General features: G+C 51.7%; 9 protein-coding genes across 9 annotated transcripts; 4 read left to right on the top strand and 5 right to left on the bottom strand.

Annotated features, from left to right (window-relative positions):
* The first annotated feature begins 1 nt into the window (after position 1).
* On the top strand, positions 2-2,103 carry lcbA (serine C-palmitoyltransferase subunit lcbA). The gene is made up of 4 exons (XM_073765033.1): positions 2-529; positions 598-1,108; positions 1,163-1,654; positions 1,707-2,103. Exons 1-4 carry the CDS (start codon positions 201-203, stop codon positions 1,887-1,889), a joined length of 1,515 nt encoding a protein of 504 aa, XP_073620858.1. The 5' UTR covers positions 2-200; the 3' UTR covers positions 1,890-2,103.
* A 645-nt stretch (positions 2,104-2,748) lies between these two features.
* On the bottom strand, positions 2,749-4,181 carry scw4 (putative cell wall glucanase (Scw4)). Its single transcript, XM_073765031.1, has one exon. It carries the CDS (start codon positions 4,089-4,091, stop codon positions 2,934-2,936), a length of 1,158 nt encoding a protein of 385 aa, XP_073620857.1. The 5' UTR covers positions 4,092-4,181; the 3' UTR covers positions 2,749-2,933.
* Positions 4,182-4,481: 300 nt separating this feature from the next.
* Positions 4,482-6,209, bottom strand: mog1 (Ran GTPase-binding protein MOG1). Its single transcript, XM_073765032.1, has 3 exons — positions 5,592-6,209; positions 4,782-5,530; positions 4,482-4,730 (listed from the first exon to the last, which is right to left on the bottom strand). Exons 1-2 carry the CDS (start codon positions 5,798-5,800, stop codon positions 4,924-4,926), a joined length of 816 nt encoding a protein of 271 aa, XP_073620856.1. The 5' UTR covers positions 5,801-6,209; the 3' UTR covers positions 4,482-4,730; positions 4,782-4,923.
* Positions 5,690-7,829, bottom strand: BDV17DRAFT_251180 (NYN domain-containing protein). Its single transcript, XM_073756400.1, has 2 exons — positions 6,638-7,829; positions 5,690-6,585 (listed from the first exon to the last, which is right to left on the bottom strand). Exons 1-2 carry the CDS (start codon positions 7,592-7,594, stop codon positions 5,965-5,967), a joined length of 1,578 nt encoding a protein of 525 aa, XP_073620855.1. The 5' UTR covers positions 7,595-7,829; the 3' UTR covers positions 5,690-5,964.
* A 241-nt stretch (positions 7,830-8,070) lies between these two features.
* Positions 8,071-8,985, top strand: BDV17DRAFT_251179 (heat shock 9/12 family protein). The gene is made up of 3 exons (XM_073756399.1): positions 8,071-8,508; positions 8,562-8,751; positions 8,807-8,985. Exons 1-3 carry the CDS (start codon positions 8,316-8,318, stop codon positions 8,847-8,849), a joined length of 426 nt encoding a protein of 141 aa, XP_073620854.1. The 5' UTR covers positions 8,071-8,315; the 3' UTR covers positions 8,850-8,985.
* Positions 8,986-9,024: 39 nt separating this feature from the next.
* Positions 9,025-10,084, bottom strand: BDV17DRAFT_251176 (uncharacterized protein). The gene has a single exon (XM_073756398.1). It carries the CDS (start codon positions 9,887-9,889, stop codon positions 9,032-9,034), a length of 858 nt encoding a protein of 285 aa, XP_073620853.1. The 5' UTR covers positions 9,890-10,084; the 3' UTR covers positions 9,025-9,031.
* Positions 10,085-10,092: 8 nt separating this feature from the next.
* Positions 10,093-12,492, top strand: cog6 (Golgi transport complex subunit COG6). The gene is made up of 2 exons (XM_073765030.1): positions 10,093-10,424; positions 10,488-12,492. Exons 1-2 carry the CDS (start codon positions 10,119-10,121, stop codon positions 12,423-12,425), a joined length of 2,244 nt encoding a protein of 747 aa, XP_073620852.1. The 5' UTR covers positions 10,093-10,118; the 3' UTR covers positions 12,426-12,492.
* Positions 12,493-12,558: 66 nt separating this feature from the next.
* Positions 12,559-13,791, bottom strand: BDV17DRAFT_286815 (Nif3-like dinuclear metal center hexameric protein; the record flags this gene model as incomplete). Its single annotated transcript, XM_073761014.1, has 4 exons — positions 12,559-13,397; positions 13,450-13,575; positions 13,625-13,668; positions 13,733-13,791. The coding sequence occupies 4 exons, from the start codon at positions 13,789-13,791 to the stop codon at positions 12,559-12,561; spliced, it is 1,068 nt and encodes a 355-aa protein (XP_073620851.1).
* Positions 13,792-14,152: 361 nt separating this feature from the next.
* BDV17DRAFT_286814 (Alpha/Beta hydrolase protein) lies at positions 14,153-15,133 on the top strand (the record flags this gene model as incomplete). Its single annotated transcript, XM_073761013.1, has 3 exons — positions 14,153-14,279; positions 14,392-14,564; positions 14,951-15,133. The coding sequence occupies 3 exons, from the start codon at positions 14,153-14,155 to the stop codon at positions 15,131-15,133; spliced, it is 483 nt and encodes a 160-aa protein (XP_073620850.1).
* Positions 15,134-15,418: the final 285 nt, after the last annotated feature.

The raw sequence follows: 15,418 nt of genomic DNA, 5'->3' as shown, positions 1-15,418 counted from the left end.
AATCGAGATCGCGTCCGAGACTCCGAAACGATCGTAAGACTGTACAAGCTCCTGAGACAAATTCCAGCCCACCCCTTTCGAATCCCTCCTCGTCATTCTTTGAACACTCGGTCAATAGCATCATCTTTATTGTGAGATTTTTGCTGCTGCTGCTGCCTTTGATCTCCTTCCTCTGCGCTGCGTGCGCTTCACTCTTCATCATGGACATCCAGGAGACCCAGCGTCTCCTTTCCGAGTATCTCCATGAACTCGCTACCCTTTTCCATCGCGTCCCTGGCTCAGCAATTTTCTTGCGCTACGTGAAGTCTAGCTACCAAGATGACCCTGTTCGCTCCGCCGTCGAATTGTTCCTGTTCCTTTTCGCCATTCGCTATTTGCTCGCCCCTAAGTACTCGACGAAACCCGGCGTTGTCCAGCTCTCGGAAGATGAAATTGATGACTTGGTGGATGAGTGGACGCCTGAACCGCTCGTAGGACAAACGACCCCATTGGAGGAGATGGAGGTGGAAAAGAGGCCAGTTATTGTTGGGTACGTCTACTCTTTGTCCATGTTGTCCTTGTCCGGCTTTTCGCAGTGCTGACGCTCAAAATCTACAGGCCAATTGGACCAAAGTCGAAACTTACGAACGGTCGAACGGTGACGAACCTGGGATCCTACAACTTCTACAACTTCAACACGAATGAGTCGATCAAAGAGAAGGCAATCCAGACACTCCGCAACTACGGCGTCGGACCTTGCGGCCCTCGAGGATTCTACGGTACCCAGGATGTCCACATGAAGACGGAGGCGGATGTTGCGTCCTACCTTGGCGTCGCATCGTGCATCATGTACTCCCAAGCGTTTTCGACCATCTCGAGTGTTATTCCGGCGTTTTCGAAACGGGGCGATATTATTGTTGCGGACAAGGGCGTGAACTTTGCCATTCGGAAGGGTATTCAGATTTCCCGGAGTATCGTTCGGTGGTATGAGCACAATGACATGGAGGATTTGGAGAGGGTTTTGGCCAAGGTTACCAAGGAGCAAGGACGGAAACCTCTTACCCGCCGATTCATCATCACCGAAGGCCTGTTTGAGTCGTACGGCGACATGAGTGATTTACCGAGGATTGTGAGTTCCTTTATCTCTTTGAACATCAGTTGATTTAGCTGACTAGTTCCGAAGATTGATCTCAAGCTGAAGTACAAGTTCCGACTGATCCTCGATGAGTCGTGGTCGTTCGGTGTCCTTGGAAGGACAGGGCGTGGTATCACTGAACACCAAAACGTGGACGCGACCGAGGTCGACATGATCGTAGGTTCGCTGGCCGGCCCGCTCGTTGCCGGAGGAGGATTCTGTGCTGGTTCAGAAGAGATTGTCCACCACCAGCGTATCTCGGCCGCTGCCTACACCTTCTCTGCAGCTCTTCCTGCCCTTCTGTCTACGACTGCCAGCGCCACGATCAACATTTTGCAGAACAGCCCTGAGACAATATCGCAGCTGAGAGACCTGACGAAGGTTATGTGGTTGCAGCTAGACCCTCGCAGCGATTGGGTGCGCTGCACCAGTGCCCCCGAGAACCCAATCATGATCCTCGTGCTCAAGCCTGAAGTGGTCGCTGCGAAGAGGCTCTCTGTCGAAGACCAGCAATTCGTCCTGCAGGATGTAGTGGATGAGGTATGAGTTCATCCACCTTTTATTTCTTTAGCAGTGCTGACCATTCTTGAAGTGTATCGCAAACGGTGTTCTGATCACCCGTCTCAAAACCCTCGACGACAACTTCGAGCCCAAGCAGCAGGTCCCCCCGGCCCTGAAAGTCTGCGTCACAATCGGCTTGACGAAGAAAGAGATAGAGAAATCAGGAACCATCATCCGCCACGCGATCACCAAGGTCCTCAGCAAGAGAAAGTAGCCGCAACGCAAACCCTCGCGTCTGATCTACTTTTACTCTTTCATTACTTGCAAAAGCAAGAACGTGGTCATGACTCCGATTCAACACTGACGCCGACACCCTAACGCGACCATGATTTTAGCTGCATCAGCCAATTTTCTCTCTCGCTTGCCCACGCACTCATCCTACTGCCTCCTTCTCCCTCTCAGCACCTGACGACACAGGCCATACCATCTTCTTCCTCTTCCGCCATTCTCGTATAGAATAATTTGTGCCCGTCGGAAACTGATTAAACCTGCTTTGCCCACGCACCGCACGAATGGGCCTACCTATGGACATACTCGCTACGAGTACGATGATGTTCCCGCTCTTGTTCTTCTTTCACCGGCCTGGCCTGGACTGGTGGGATTGTTGTCTACCTACCTACCTAATAATAGCTTAGTTTCTTTATGACTTGTTTCTTTTTGTTGTCTTCGCCGTTCGGTCTGGCTGGGCTTATTTGGCACTTTGCATTATTAGAGATTATATTATTTAATGAAATGGGGTTCCTTGGTTCTTGTTTGATTTCTTGGAAGATTTCTGTAGGAACTGGGAAGTGTGCTTGGACGGTGAGACAGCAGATTCCGGGGGCGCTCCCGTTCACATTCCACTTGGAAGAAATGAAACCTTATCGCCACAATACTTCCTCAAATTAATTGAGAATGTGGTTGTGAGTTAATTTCGTCCTTCTGCCATAGGATTTATCGAAAGTAGAAGCTATGTATCATTTGATAGAGAGTGTAAAGCAGTCTAGTTATGAAACCAAAAAGCGGCCAAGTCTAGAAGCCTTAAGCTCCAACTCTAGAGTGCTAATCTAGGTCTATCACTCAGATGCTAGATCCAATGCAACTCGCTGAACCGAATCAAGTCTAGTCAACCAATCCGTCCCCAAGAGACCACCGTGGCTGGCACAATGGTAGAAGAATTTAAGCTTATCAGTGAGATGGAACACGCATGCATGAGAAAGAAAGGGAGCGATGCAAGAACGAAAATCAGCCTTCAAAGCTGAAAAGCCACTCAACGCATCTAAACTTCAATCCCCCAAACCCTCTCCGCCCGAAAAGTCCACTGACTATCGACCTTCCACAGATCATCAAACGCACTAAAGAGAACAAGATCCTGCTTCTTTTCTCGAAACGTCGATCTCAAATTCTCAAGCGCCTTACGCTGGTTCTCCGGAGACGGAACAGCACGCCCATTACTCTGACCAGCATGAGGCCAGCCCGACTCCGTAATGAGCGTGCGTTTCCCACCAGATATCTCAGATAGCTGGCGCGCGATGTCAGCGACATACAGACCCGCCGTCTCAGGAGTCTGATTTGCATCGAAGAACGCGTGGCAGTTGGCGGCGCAGTAGTCGGAGACTTGGCAGAGGGTTGGGTTCTCGAGGACCTTGGAGAACGTGTCGACTGTTACGACGGGGCCGGTGTAGTCTAGACCTCTTAGGTAGACGCGGGCGTCGTTGACGGCATTGGCGACGTCCGCGGCGGAGCTTTGGTTGCGGTTGACGAGCTCGTTGCCGATCGAGATTGTGTGGAGGGTGGAGAGGTCTGGCCCTGCGCTGTCGACGATGGTCTTAAGGTTTGCGTGTAGGTTTTGGAGGTCGTAGACGCCTGCGAAGACGCGCATGTTATGGGGGCGTGCGACGTTGATGACTTTTCGGGTCTGGTCGCAGTCTACGCCGTAGATGCGGATGAAGTCGTACTTTGTGAGTTTGTTGAGGTCGTCGTCTACCTGTTCTGGGGATTTGCAGCTGTTGTCGGAGTTGTAGGGGGAGTAGGAGATTCTGAAGGTGTGTCTGTCTTCCTGGGGGCGTTCACCGTCTTCATCGTAAGGGTTAGGGTTTGTGTTTGTCTGAATGTTGACATCGGCTGCGAGATTGGGTGCGAGATCATGGGGTGCTTCGAGGCCGGGGACTGCTAGGATGGGAGGGAGTGCAGTGGGTTCCTGTATTGTGTTTGGGGTCAGACTCGTCCTCGATGATATTGTCCGCGCAGGTACTGACGTTGGCAACAGTTGCAGTTGCTGAACGGTCTCAGCCGAAAGAGTCTGCCCTTTCTCGTCTACCCAAACGGTAACATCAATCCCGACTTCGGCTGCAGCGATCACATCCTCAGCTTCAGTGGGGGCAGCAACAGCTAGGTGTCTGAGCAACAATACAGCAAAGAAAGTAAGCCACTTCATTGCTTTTCAAAGGAAGTGAATTGATGCTGCTGCTGCTGTTGTTGATACTGTTGTCTCGTGTGTGAAGATAGGTAAGAGGTAGATGGGGGATAGCGGCGAAACACAAAGACCAAGCTTGTTAAGGATGAAGAGAAGACGAAGAAGAGAAAGAAGACTGATTGCGGAAGAGGAAGAGACGAAATGCCCCTCTACAAGTTGAAGAACACTGAGCAATTCACTTCATCAGGCATACTGGAGTGCGTGAAGTTGCTGCAATTATTCGCTCACTCGAGTCGGCGTTGGGGTCGAAACTTGAGATTTAGAGTCTTCAAACTTCTCACACGCGAAGAAGATCGAAGGGATTGAGTTGTGTTGGTCTCGGTACGGTGGGAATGTTGTCTCATATTTCGTTGACTCCATTTGGTGAAGGAATGAAGCTGTACCCTATCCCTTCATTTCTGATCGTACGCCTTGAAGCCTAGGCACAAATTAGGGGATTCCTCTGCTGCTATTTCGTGAAATTATCAAATAGTCGGTTATGGAGCTAAAATGTTTCACTGGAGTCCGAAGGGTGGGTTAATGCTCGTCTGATCTATGTGATGTAGGGTTTCGAGGTTGAAGTGATAGTCCGTGTCTCGATCGAAGACTAGTTGTTCCATTCTGAGACCGTCAGCACAAGCCACTTATTCTTCCGCCAAACCTCAAGCATACCTGATAGTGCGATATAGCTCCCTGCAGCTACTGGGAGATTGCAAGGCGCAATTCGTCCTTTCCATATCGACGTGAAGTCGACCACAAAGCATCCAAAACAATAAAGTCATGGCTAAAAAGACACAAGAAAGCAACTATCTAATCAACCACCAAACAATCCCCAGTCCACAATTTCCAACTTCTCAACTAATCCATCAATAACGCTATTCGCTAACTCCTTCTCCCCTGACAGTCCCCTGGGATCCCCTCTCTCATCAAACTCCTTATGCGGAACATTTAAGAAAACCAAAATATCCGTCTCTTGCTCTTCAAGTCTAACAAGCAGATAATGAACACTTACGGTCGTCACAAGACCCGTATCCGCACTGGATCCAGCGGGCGCACCCCCCGTAGATGGCGCGACACTGGCGCGTACTGTCGAGGAAGTCATGTGCGCAACGCCCTTGTATGCTCTCGCGGCGGGGATCTTCTGCACGGAGACTTGCTGAGGCGGTGCAACTATCTGCAAGGCATCGCCATCTTCGTCACGGATATCGTTGAGATGGTACAGTGCCGCGGCTTTATTGACTGATTCAGGCGTGGCTCCGGGGTTGGGGCCTAGAGTCTCAAGGACTTCCTTGTTGGGGGCGGATTGGAGGGCGGAAAGGGCCGTTTCCTCCGAAACGCGCTCGTTGATTTCGAAAATGAAGTTCGATAGGGTAGATGGGGAGAGAAAGAGCTCTTGGTGGTCGGGGATCTGGCGGAGGTCGCTGTGATTGAGGTTCGTTAGTCGCGCGAGTGCTTGATGGCGGGGTAGCGGGGTTGACAGACCTTGCGTCGAGCCAACCCTCTGGGATTATGGCTTTGATTGCGCCGCCGTAGAGAACTTGGGATTTTAATGTAGCCATGGTGAGGTATGGGAGAATAGTTGAGTCTTTGGAGAAAGATACGTGGGGAGGATCTTGCGGGCAGAAGATCCTAGATAAAGGTGCCCCGCCAGGCTCCAGCTCCTGTAGCTCCAGACACCGAACCCCCACCATGTTTCATGAAAAAGGGCTAGACCTCGGAGCACAAGGCAGTATACTTGATTATCAGATGAAATTGTTATGGGTTACTGATGCCCAATCTTAGTTATTACTTAATATAGATGCTGTTACGTGAAGTGGTTCCTGTGAAGGATGCGTGGGAGTATCGTATTGTATCGCTACATCTTAAACAGCTCCTCAACGTAGTCATCCAAGATAATCATCTGGAACTGACTTCCCCACCGAGACCGGAATTCCTTCTTCTTGTATGCATAGCTCATCACTTGGGAAAAGCTAACGAGCTCAACCCTCCAGCCGCGCTGCAGGGCTCGCTCCACCATCTTCATAAAACCACCGGAGAATTCTGCTTCCGCAGCGTCTCCAGTAGCCAGCACAATCGTCGCCGGTTCGTCCGTATCCAGCAGGCTTTCCAGGATCTTCAGGTGCAGAATTTCGTCTACGCCTTGTTCGACCCACCGCTCTTCGGGGGCATCGTTCGTTTCAGAGCCGTTCCCACCGTCATCAGAGGTTGCCTTTGGATTTTTGCGGAACTTTAACTGACGAGGAGTGAGCTGTTTGACTTTCTGGACCCGGTTGAGGATGTTCGCCTCATAACCGAGCTGTTCGCTTTCGTTTATAGCTGCAATTCGATCGGAGCCAACGAGGACTCGTTTGGCTGTTGGGCGGCCGCGCTCCAATATCAAGGACAAATTTTGATAGGACATGGGCAGACGGCGAATCCTAGTTTGAACGGGTATATTCCGCGAGATTTTCATCGTGTCGTGGAATCCTACCATAATCTGTCGGGAGTTAGCCAAGGCGAGACACAGGCGTCTATGGAAAGATACTTACGTTCGACATATCAACAAACACGTGAATCGGGCGGGACGAGATGTCGAGTTTTTTCGACTTCTTCGACCGCCCCGCCTCGATAAGAAGTTCTGTGTAATCCGGAAAATCCTTCATAAGTTTCGTCAAAAGCCCAACCCGCTGATCAACTGCGGTCTTGTAGTCAAGTGGTCGTAAGCGAGGTACGCCGGCGCTGGGAGGATACTTGACAGCACTTGGCGCCAAAAATCCGTCCACCTCATCAAAAGACGATGGGGGTGTATCAATTGTATCAAGAGGTCCTGCTTGAGCTTCTGGAACACCGACCTGCGGTGGAATCATCGGGCGAATGCTCCGCGGCTTTGAAAGCGGCGGGTCGAAAACACTGAGGGAGTTATCAGATTCCCCTTCAGCATTACTTTCAGATAAACTAGTCTCGTCATTGGACTTTTTCCGGCCGCGGCGCCGCTGGGCGGGCACGCTGGGCTCAGCATTGACATGGCCATACGGAGGCGAGTTTATGCCGGTGGTGGTTATAACCGGTACTGAAGCTGGGGTTGCGAGCGTCGGAGCTGGATTATCCAAAGAGGAGACTGAGGCCTTAGGCCGTTTCAGTATGGTGACAGATGGGTTTTGCCACTGAGGCGGCTGAGGCGGCTGAGGGAACTCTCGATGCCGGCTATAATGCTCAATGTTCGTTGAAGCGGGAGGAGTACTCCTGGCGTTACCCAGCGCGTCCCAGAGAGAACCAAAGTCTCCAAGCTTCGGCGAGCTGACATGTTCGTCCTTCAGGGATTGTTTCTTGATATCCGGCTTTTCAACATCATGCTTGATGGTGGTGTGTGACGCAGGTTGAGGGTTGGGATGATTCGGGGGATTACTGAAGGTCGAACAATCCTGGCTCGGATATGTGGGCGATTGCAAGAGGTTAATCACCGCAGTGAAATCCCAGTTCGAGGATGATGCAGAGGAGGGTATCATTGAAGATGTCACGATGTTTAGCGATATTGGAAACTATTTTATTGGGGTTCTCTATAGAATCGAGGGGCAAGGCGCCTAGATGATGACGGTTGTGGCGGTTGTAAAAACAAGGCCGAAAGCTAAAGCGCAGGGTAATAGCTAAAAGAGACAACGATAATTGGTGAAAGCAAGCGAATCAACATGATGAAGGTCATGAGACCCGAAAGAGTGTAGGAAACGGCTATCTCAATGATTAGACTGTTAGGCACGAAGATGACTCCTCGATCTGTAGAGATGTTGTGGCGGAGTCGGCGGCGGCGCCAGTTCTGCCCATAAAAACCGCCTTCCGTATAGGACTAGCCTCGGGACATGGAACAACGAATGTCCCAGTAGAGCTGCTCCGAGATCAGATAATGCGCTAAGCCTGAATAGGAAATAGTATGCATGTCATTCAAACGTCATCCCCAGACCAAGAAAATGCAACTAAAATACCAGGAAGAGCACATGCGCGTCACATTCAGCTGCAATGATGGAGTGGGGACTGGAGTCTTCGATGACGGTTGACCCAGGTAATCTCCATGGCTGGACTCCGTGGTATCGACGTCGATTCGTGGCTGGCCCTGTGACGTACGTCAACAAGTTCATTATCACGCTGTGATCTACGACCAAGGTGAAGAAACATCCATGGATGTCGTTATGAATTAGGAAATCGCGACGTCATGGCTTGTCTATTCTGAGGTACATGAGGCACTCCAGGGGACGGCCAAAAAGCTATATAAACTCCTTCCTCGACCGTCGTTCCTGTTTCTTCATCAACAGCTTAAATTATCCCAAACAACAACCACCAAACAACCACTTTTCAAATTTTCAAACTTTCTCAAACTTCAATCAACAAACCAACATGTCTGACTCTGGTCGCAAGGATTGGTCTACCAGTGAGTTCAACTTTCCTTGATAGTCTGTTGACTCGGTGTTAACAAGCTCGCAGAGGCTAAGGAGGAGATGACCCCCGACTCTACCAAGTCCACCCAGGACAAGGTCAAGGAGACCGTCACCGACACCGGCGACCGTATCTCCCGCGGTGTGCAGCCCGATGACCAGAAGAGCACCGGTCAGCAGGCCTTCGACAAGACCCAGCGGTCCCACGACAACCACCAGGGTGGTGCCACTGAGACCATGTAAGCAGCCTTGAAACATGGTTCTGAAAGATTATTGTGCTAATAGCCTCTGCAGCGGCCAGAAGGTCAAGAACGCCGTCGGCCTTGGTGACAACTAGATTACTAGATTGTGAACTCAAGGATGATACGACCATCAGCTTTGCTTTTCATGAATGTGTTATGAGATTGACGATACCATACTTGAGGTAGTCTATACCTATACAATAGTTTAATGTCATACATTGAAACTATCAATTTTCTCAATCTGTTCATTGTCCACAGCTCGTAATAGTAGATCGTCTCAACGGTCCACCAAATTCTCGAACATGGAGTCCCGTTCCTGGATGAGTTGGTTGAGCTCGCGTTCCAGCTCTTGATACTTGGCTCGGGCACCGGTTATTTCCTTGGGCAGATCATGGAATGTTCTGATCCTAGCCTCGAGTGACTTTGTCGATTCAATCATCTGGCCGACCTCTTCCTCTTCCAGCATGACCTTCTCGAGAGTGGCTCCTTTGTTGCTGTTCCTTTCCAGAGACTTTGACCTGTCCTGGTACTCATCAACCTTTGCACTGAGCAACTTTGTACTCCGCGTCCACTCAGACGTAAGTGCAGGGAGGTTGACAGGTGTCTCGAAGGCAGGATTCGACTTGAGCTCTTCGAGTTGCTCGCGTAGCGTAACAAGCTCCCTTTCGAGGTATTTGTGTAGTCTTTCAACCCTCCTCATCTGCTCCTGCGTTTCGAATTCTTCCCTCGTAAGCTCAATTATCGAGTGGCCCACGTCCCTCGTCCTCGTTCCCAACGAGCCCAAGACAGCGACGGTCTCTGCTAGATCGTCAAGATCTCTCGCTCCGGTTTCATCTAGGCAGTGCTCGAGTTCGTCAAGAATTTCCATCTTTTGCTTCTCCTCTGTTTTCTCTCGAGCCTTGAAGCCTTCGATTGTTTTCTCGCGGGCGTGATGAAGCATCGCTGCCTCTTCGTCTGCTGCCTCGTTGGCCCCCGCTAAGGCCAATAATGTGCGTAGGGTATCTTCATTTCGTTCGAATTTCGGGACCGGATTCGGTGCGTATTGGCGACTTAACCAGGAATTCACGTATGCCCAGTCTTTCGCCTGGATGGCGGCTTGACGCGCCTTTGTCGGAGAAGCAAGCGGGCTGTCCATGAGAGCCGGACAAAAATATTATGTTTGCAGTAACTTCAACTGCATGAGCAAATTATACAGCTCGAGAGGTTCACCTGCAAAAAAGTGATTGTGGACGAATTGGTTTCCTGAATGAGTTGGGTTGGTTTGTTGATTCGACTACTCGGTACTCCGTATTCTTTTTCTCCGCTTCCGCATCCCCACGATCAACCACCTACGGCTCTTCCCCCAGGAGCATTGACAGCTTCCAATGGCTACAGGCAGCTATTTTCCTCCTTCTGGAACTGCCTCCAGCCTCTCGCCTCGGACAGCCTCTCCAGCTTCGTCGCCGCTTTCGCCCCCGCTGCAGCAGCGCTCCAATGCCTTATCGAACCGGCTGACAAGTGTACTCTCCGTGTCGTACGCAGATTCCGACATACGCGATGCTCTTGAGACCCTTAGCCTCAGGGGAGTCCGTAACACGGCGGAAGTACGAAGACAATTGCGTCTTGATGTACAGAAGGAAGTGGTAGACTGCAATGCGGAAATCGTGAGGGATTTCGGCAATGTTGCGGAGGTGAGCGGCCACGCCGGGGGCGAGAGTACTTGGTGAATTGAACTGATTACTGACACCTTGCAGCAATTGAAGCGCATAGGCACCGTCATATCAAGTCTGAAAGAAACATGCGATGAAATGCGAAAGCACATCGTATCGGCCAAGCAGGATACCAACCCGATACTAGAGGAAGCATCAGCGCTCCTGAGCCGGAAGAAAGAGGCCGAAACGAAACAGCATCTATTGGACGCATTTACGAAGCACTTTATAGTCTCGGATGATGAGCTCTTGGTCCTGGCATCGGCCGAAGAGCCTATCAATGACAAATTCTTCGACGTACTTGCCCGGGTGAGAACGGTACATCGCGACTGCGAAGCGCTACTTGGTGCGGAGAATGAGAGACTTGGTCTTGAACTCATGGAGAAAAGTTCTAGGAGCTTGAATTCTGCATATCAGAAACTCTACCGGTGGATTCAGAAGGAGTTCAAGTCACTCAATCTGGAGGATCCTCGGATCAGCAGCACGATCCGGCGGGCTCTACGGGTGCTAGCTGAGCGACCAAGCTTGTTCCACAGCTGCTTGGACTTCTTTGCGGAGGCGAGAGATTATGTTCTGTCAGATTCCTTCCATTATGCTCTGACTGATGCAGTCTCCGGCGGCGACAACGCTGTGAAGCCTATCGAGTTCTCCGCCCACGACCCGCTAAGGTACATTGGAGATATGCTTGCCTGGGTTCACTCCACCACGGTCTCAGAACGGGAAGCTTTGGAAGCTTTATTTGTCGCAGACGGAGAAGAGCTTGCAAAGGGAATCCAAGCCGGTCTTAGCAGCGAGCCATGGTCTCGAATCAACGAGGACGAGGCCATCAGCTTTGACGGACAGAAAGCCCTCAGCGATCTGGTCAGCCGCGACCTCATCGGAGTCGCCCGCTCACTGCGCCAGCGCGTTGAGCTGGTCATACAAGGTCACGATGACCCAGTCACGTGCTACAAAGTCGTCAATCTACTCTCCTTCTACCAGACCACGTTCGCCAAGTTGGTTGGCCCTCACTCCAACCTAGCCGAGCTGCTCCAGGCGCTCGAGAAATTCACCCTCAACCACTTCCAGACGCTAATGCGCGACGAAGTCAGCAAAATCTCAACTGACCATTCCGCCCTCGCACCCCCAGAAGACCTCTCAGCGCCGCAATTCCTGCTCGATTCCCTAGAGGTCCTCACATCCCTCATGAAAACCCACGAAGCCTCCCTAGACGGAACACAAGAACAAAACGCCAGCAGCGGCAGCACTACAACCGGTGAGCAGCAAGCAATCGAGAACAAATTCACCCCAGTCCTCCACGCAGCTCTAGACCCCTTCTTCAACCTCGCAAAGGCCTCCGCAGACGAACTCCCCACCTCTACAGCCCGCGCAATCTACCTAACAAACATCCACATCACAACCCGCTTAACTATCTCCCCATTCCCCTTTGCAACAGCAACCCACCTCCAACCAATAAGCACCACCCTCTCAGCCCTCCGCCTCACCCTCCTGGAAATCCAACACAAATACCTCCTCAAAACATCAGGCCTCCAAACCCTCCTTACAGCCCTCGCCTCTTTCTCTTCAGACACCAGCGTCGAGAAACGGGACCTATCCACAGTCCCCACGCTCCCGGCCTTCCAGCCCTCCTCTCTCATCGCAACAAGCCAGCAACTAGACGATTTCCTCCCGTCGGCGCTCATGGACGCAACAGAGAACCTGAAGCGCGTGCAGAGTGCGGCGTTTGTGAAGAGTGTTACGGAGGAGGCGGTTGAGGCGTTTGTAAGGGATTTCGAGTTTGTTGAGGGGATGATTCTTGGTGCTGATGAGGGGAGGGGTGTTGGTGTTGGTGTTGGAGGGCAGATTGATGGGGTTGATAGAGATAGAGATGGTGGTGAAGAGGGAGGAGAGGATGAGGGTGAGAAGGAGGGAGAAGAGGAGGAAACAAGCTTGAGAAGGTTGTTCCCTAGGACGACGGGTGAGATCAGGGTGTTGTTGAGTTGATTTGATTTTGCTGTTCTTGTCCGGCGTTTTAGGACTATTTACGGTAGATAAAGGCTATTTTTTAGTAGTTTCATGGTACACTTGTACAATTACTGAAACTGAACCAAATCGTAGGAGATGGCACGGTCCATCCCTACTGCCTCACCATAATCCCAAACGGGTCTCGATCCTTCTCACTAACATGAACCTCAATATCCCCATCTTCATAAACACTCCCTTGTCCCTCCTCCGCATTCTTGCCCTCCTCACCCCTTAACCGCTCCCACTCCGTCTTCAATGTCCCCTCCAATTTTTCCTTCATAGCCGCTTTGAGATAACCCCTCTCCGTATTCGAATGCGATAGCGCGACAACCACGGACCCACTCTCAATCGCAAACAATGTCTCGTGGTGGCTCATCTCCCCCGTGAGCATCAAATCGGGCAGCTGCTTCACGCCCTTCATGAGGATGCTCGATCCCGACCCGGGACACACGCCCACGGTGCGGATCTTGATATCGTTGACAGAGGATCCCTGCGGGATTGCAATTGGAACTGCCCCGGGAAACCCGACACCGAGGGCGATATTGTCGATCACGGTTGTTAGTGGTTGAGGCGTGGTGAATGTGACGAGGCGACCCATGCCGGCGTCGTCGAGGCCCGCTGGGAGCGGGGGTGGAGAGGGATGGATTGTGCTCCGGGTGTGAGCAATTGTACCAACGGATGAGGGTGAGACGGCGGTTGGATTGGGGTATGCTGGGGTGGAGTAGAGTTGTGAGGTGGAGGGTTGCGGTTGAGTACTGGTCTGGGAGCTGGGATGCGGCTCGATTGCGCCGGTGACAACGTCGCAGAGCCAGTCACCCATCCCGCCGGGAGTCGCATCGACGGCCGTATGCGGGGAGTAGACGCTGATGCCCTCGGCTGCGAGACGAAGGAGAGATTGTTGTTGGGGGTCATTGAATGTGAGCGATTTCAGGCCGCGGAAGATGATCGGGTCTGCGGAGCATTGTGAGCTTTATGCGCGAACAGTCAATCAAAGTATGCGTACGGTATGCCACCACGACCGAGTCTTTGCGAGCAATGGCCTCATCGGCGACGGCTTTTGTCAGGTCAATCGTGAGGAGGACGGAGTTTCTTTGTCGTCGCGTAGGGTTGAAGGGGGCTTCGAGAAGCACTTGACCGCTGTTAGAGAACCTGAAGATAATGATAGCAATAAAACTTACAGCCAGTGTTATCGAAGCTCTTGTCTGCCAGATTTTCTGGGTACCTTGACAGGTCAGCGCTCGCCGGCACACGAATTAGAGCTTCGAACGAGAAGGCCGGGAGCTTACAGCTTCCTCATGGAGCTCACCACTGCGCGAGTAAACGGAGATGACGTTGGCGCAGACATGGCGGAAACCAAGCGACGTGATATATGGCTCATAAGAGTCAGCGTATGGTTGAGTTGGCAAGATTGATGTGAATCTCTGTATCTTGGAGCGGAGAATGTTGCGGGCAAGAAGCTGGTGCCACAGTCCAGCCTCAGGCAACCAGAGCTTCAGCCACCAGCACGATCTACCCGAGATCGAGCATCCAATCAGCGAGCTTAGCGAGGTGCAGATGGAAGTATGACAATTGTCCCTGTCAGGTTCGATCTTGCTGATCCAGATATCTCAATGAACCGGACCATAAGTATTCTGTCCTCGAAGTGTTAAAAAATACCTTTGTCACATAGAACTATCTCCTTCACAGACTCCCATCAGACCCATACAATGGCAACTGACATCCACCCATTCGAAGTCGACATACCACCCGCCGAAGTCGAACGCTTGCAGCGCAAGCTCAACGACACCAGGATTCCAGACCGAGAGATTATCCGCGGTGCCGGCGAGAAATATGGTACCATCCTACAACTGGGCCTCTTCCCTCCTCCACGAATGGCAAACCAATTTCAACTGGTCCAAGATCCAATCGCAGATAAGCCAAGTCCTACACTATACAACCAGAATAGAAGACATAAACCTGCACTTCGTGCACGCGCGCGCAAACGAGAAGTTCCACGCCAATGCAATCCCCCTCCTCCTCATCCACGGCTGGCCAGGCTCCTTCTACGAATTCAGTCGCGTCTGGTACCCGCTTTCACATCCTGAGTCGGAAATCGACCCCGCATTCCATGTCGTCGTCGTGAGCATGCCCGGTTTCTGCTGGTCTGATTGGCCGCGGGTGGACGCTCAAGGATAACGCGCGGGTGTTTGATGCGTTGATGCGCAGGCTCGGGTATGCGCGATATATGGTGCAGGGCGGGGACTGGGGGCATTTTGTTGCGAGGAAGATGGGTGCGAGGTATACGGAAAATTGTAGATTGGTGCATTTTAATTTTGCGCTGTGTGGGGAGCCCAATGGCCCCAGGGTCTGGACGGATGGGGAAAAGGAGTCGGCGAGACGCTCGGAGGATTTTCTGGGGAATCATATGGGGTATGCAGTCGAGATGAGGACGAGGGTTAGTTTACCCAGCCCTAACTAATCCCAGTACCTAATCATCCTAACACGCTATACTATAATTTGTCTAGCCACACACAATTGGCTTCGCCCTCCACGACAACCCCCTCGGCATGCTAATGTGGGTCGGCGAGAAATACAACGAAGCCGCGCACCCGTCAAACCAGGAGGCTGCATCGTGGCGCGAGGCCATCCTGGCAACGTGCTCGTTGTACTACTTCACGGGGTGCATCATGCCGTCGATGCTCTGCTAATACGAGAACGAACGACACGATAAGTTCCCCGCGTACACGCAGAAACCGGGGAACTATGTTAACGTGCCGTTCGGGTATAGTTCGTTCCGGTATGATCTGGATTTTGCGTCGAAGAGGGAGGTGCAGAAGACGGGGAGGTTGGTGTTTTATAGAGGTTTGTACCTCCTGAATCTATGTGGTAGTTTGACTGGAAGAATGGCTAACGCATGTGATTCTGCAGAGTATGAAGATGGCGGGCACTTTGCGGCGCTGGAGTGTCCGCAGCATATCGTTCGGGATCTGAGG

The sequence above is a fragment of the Aspergillus undulatus genome (assembly GCF_047715775.1).
Source record: "Aspergillus undulatus strain CBS 261.88 unplaced genomic scaffold BDV17scaffold_2, whole genome shotgun sequence".
Classification (NCBI taxonomy): domain Eukaryota; kingdom Fungi; phylum Ascomycota; class Eurotiomycetes; order Eurotiales; family Aspergillaceae; genus Aspergillus; species Aspergillus undulatus.
This window is presented reverse-complemented; position numbering and strand designations above follow the sequence as displayed.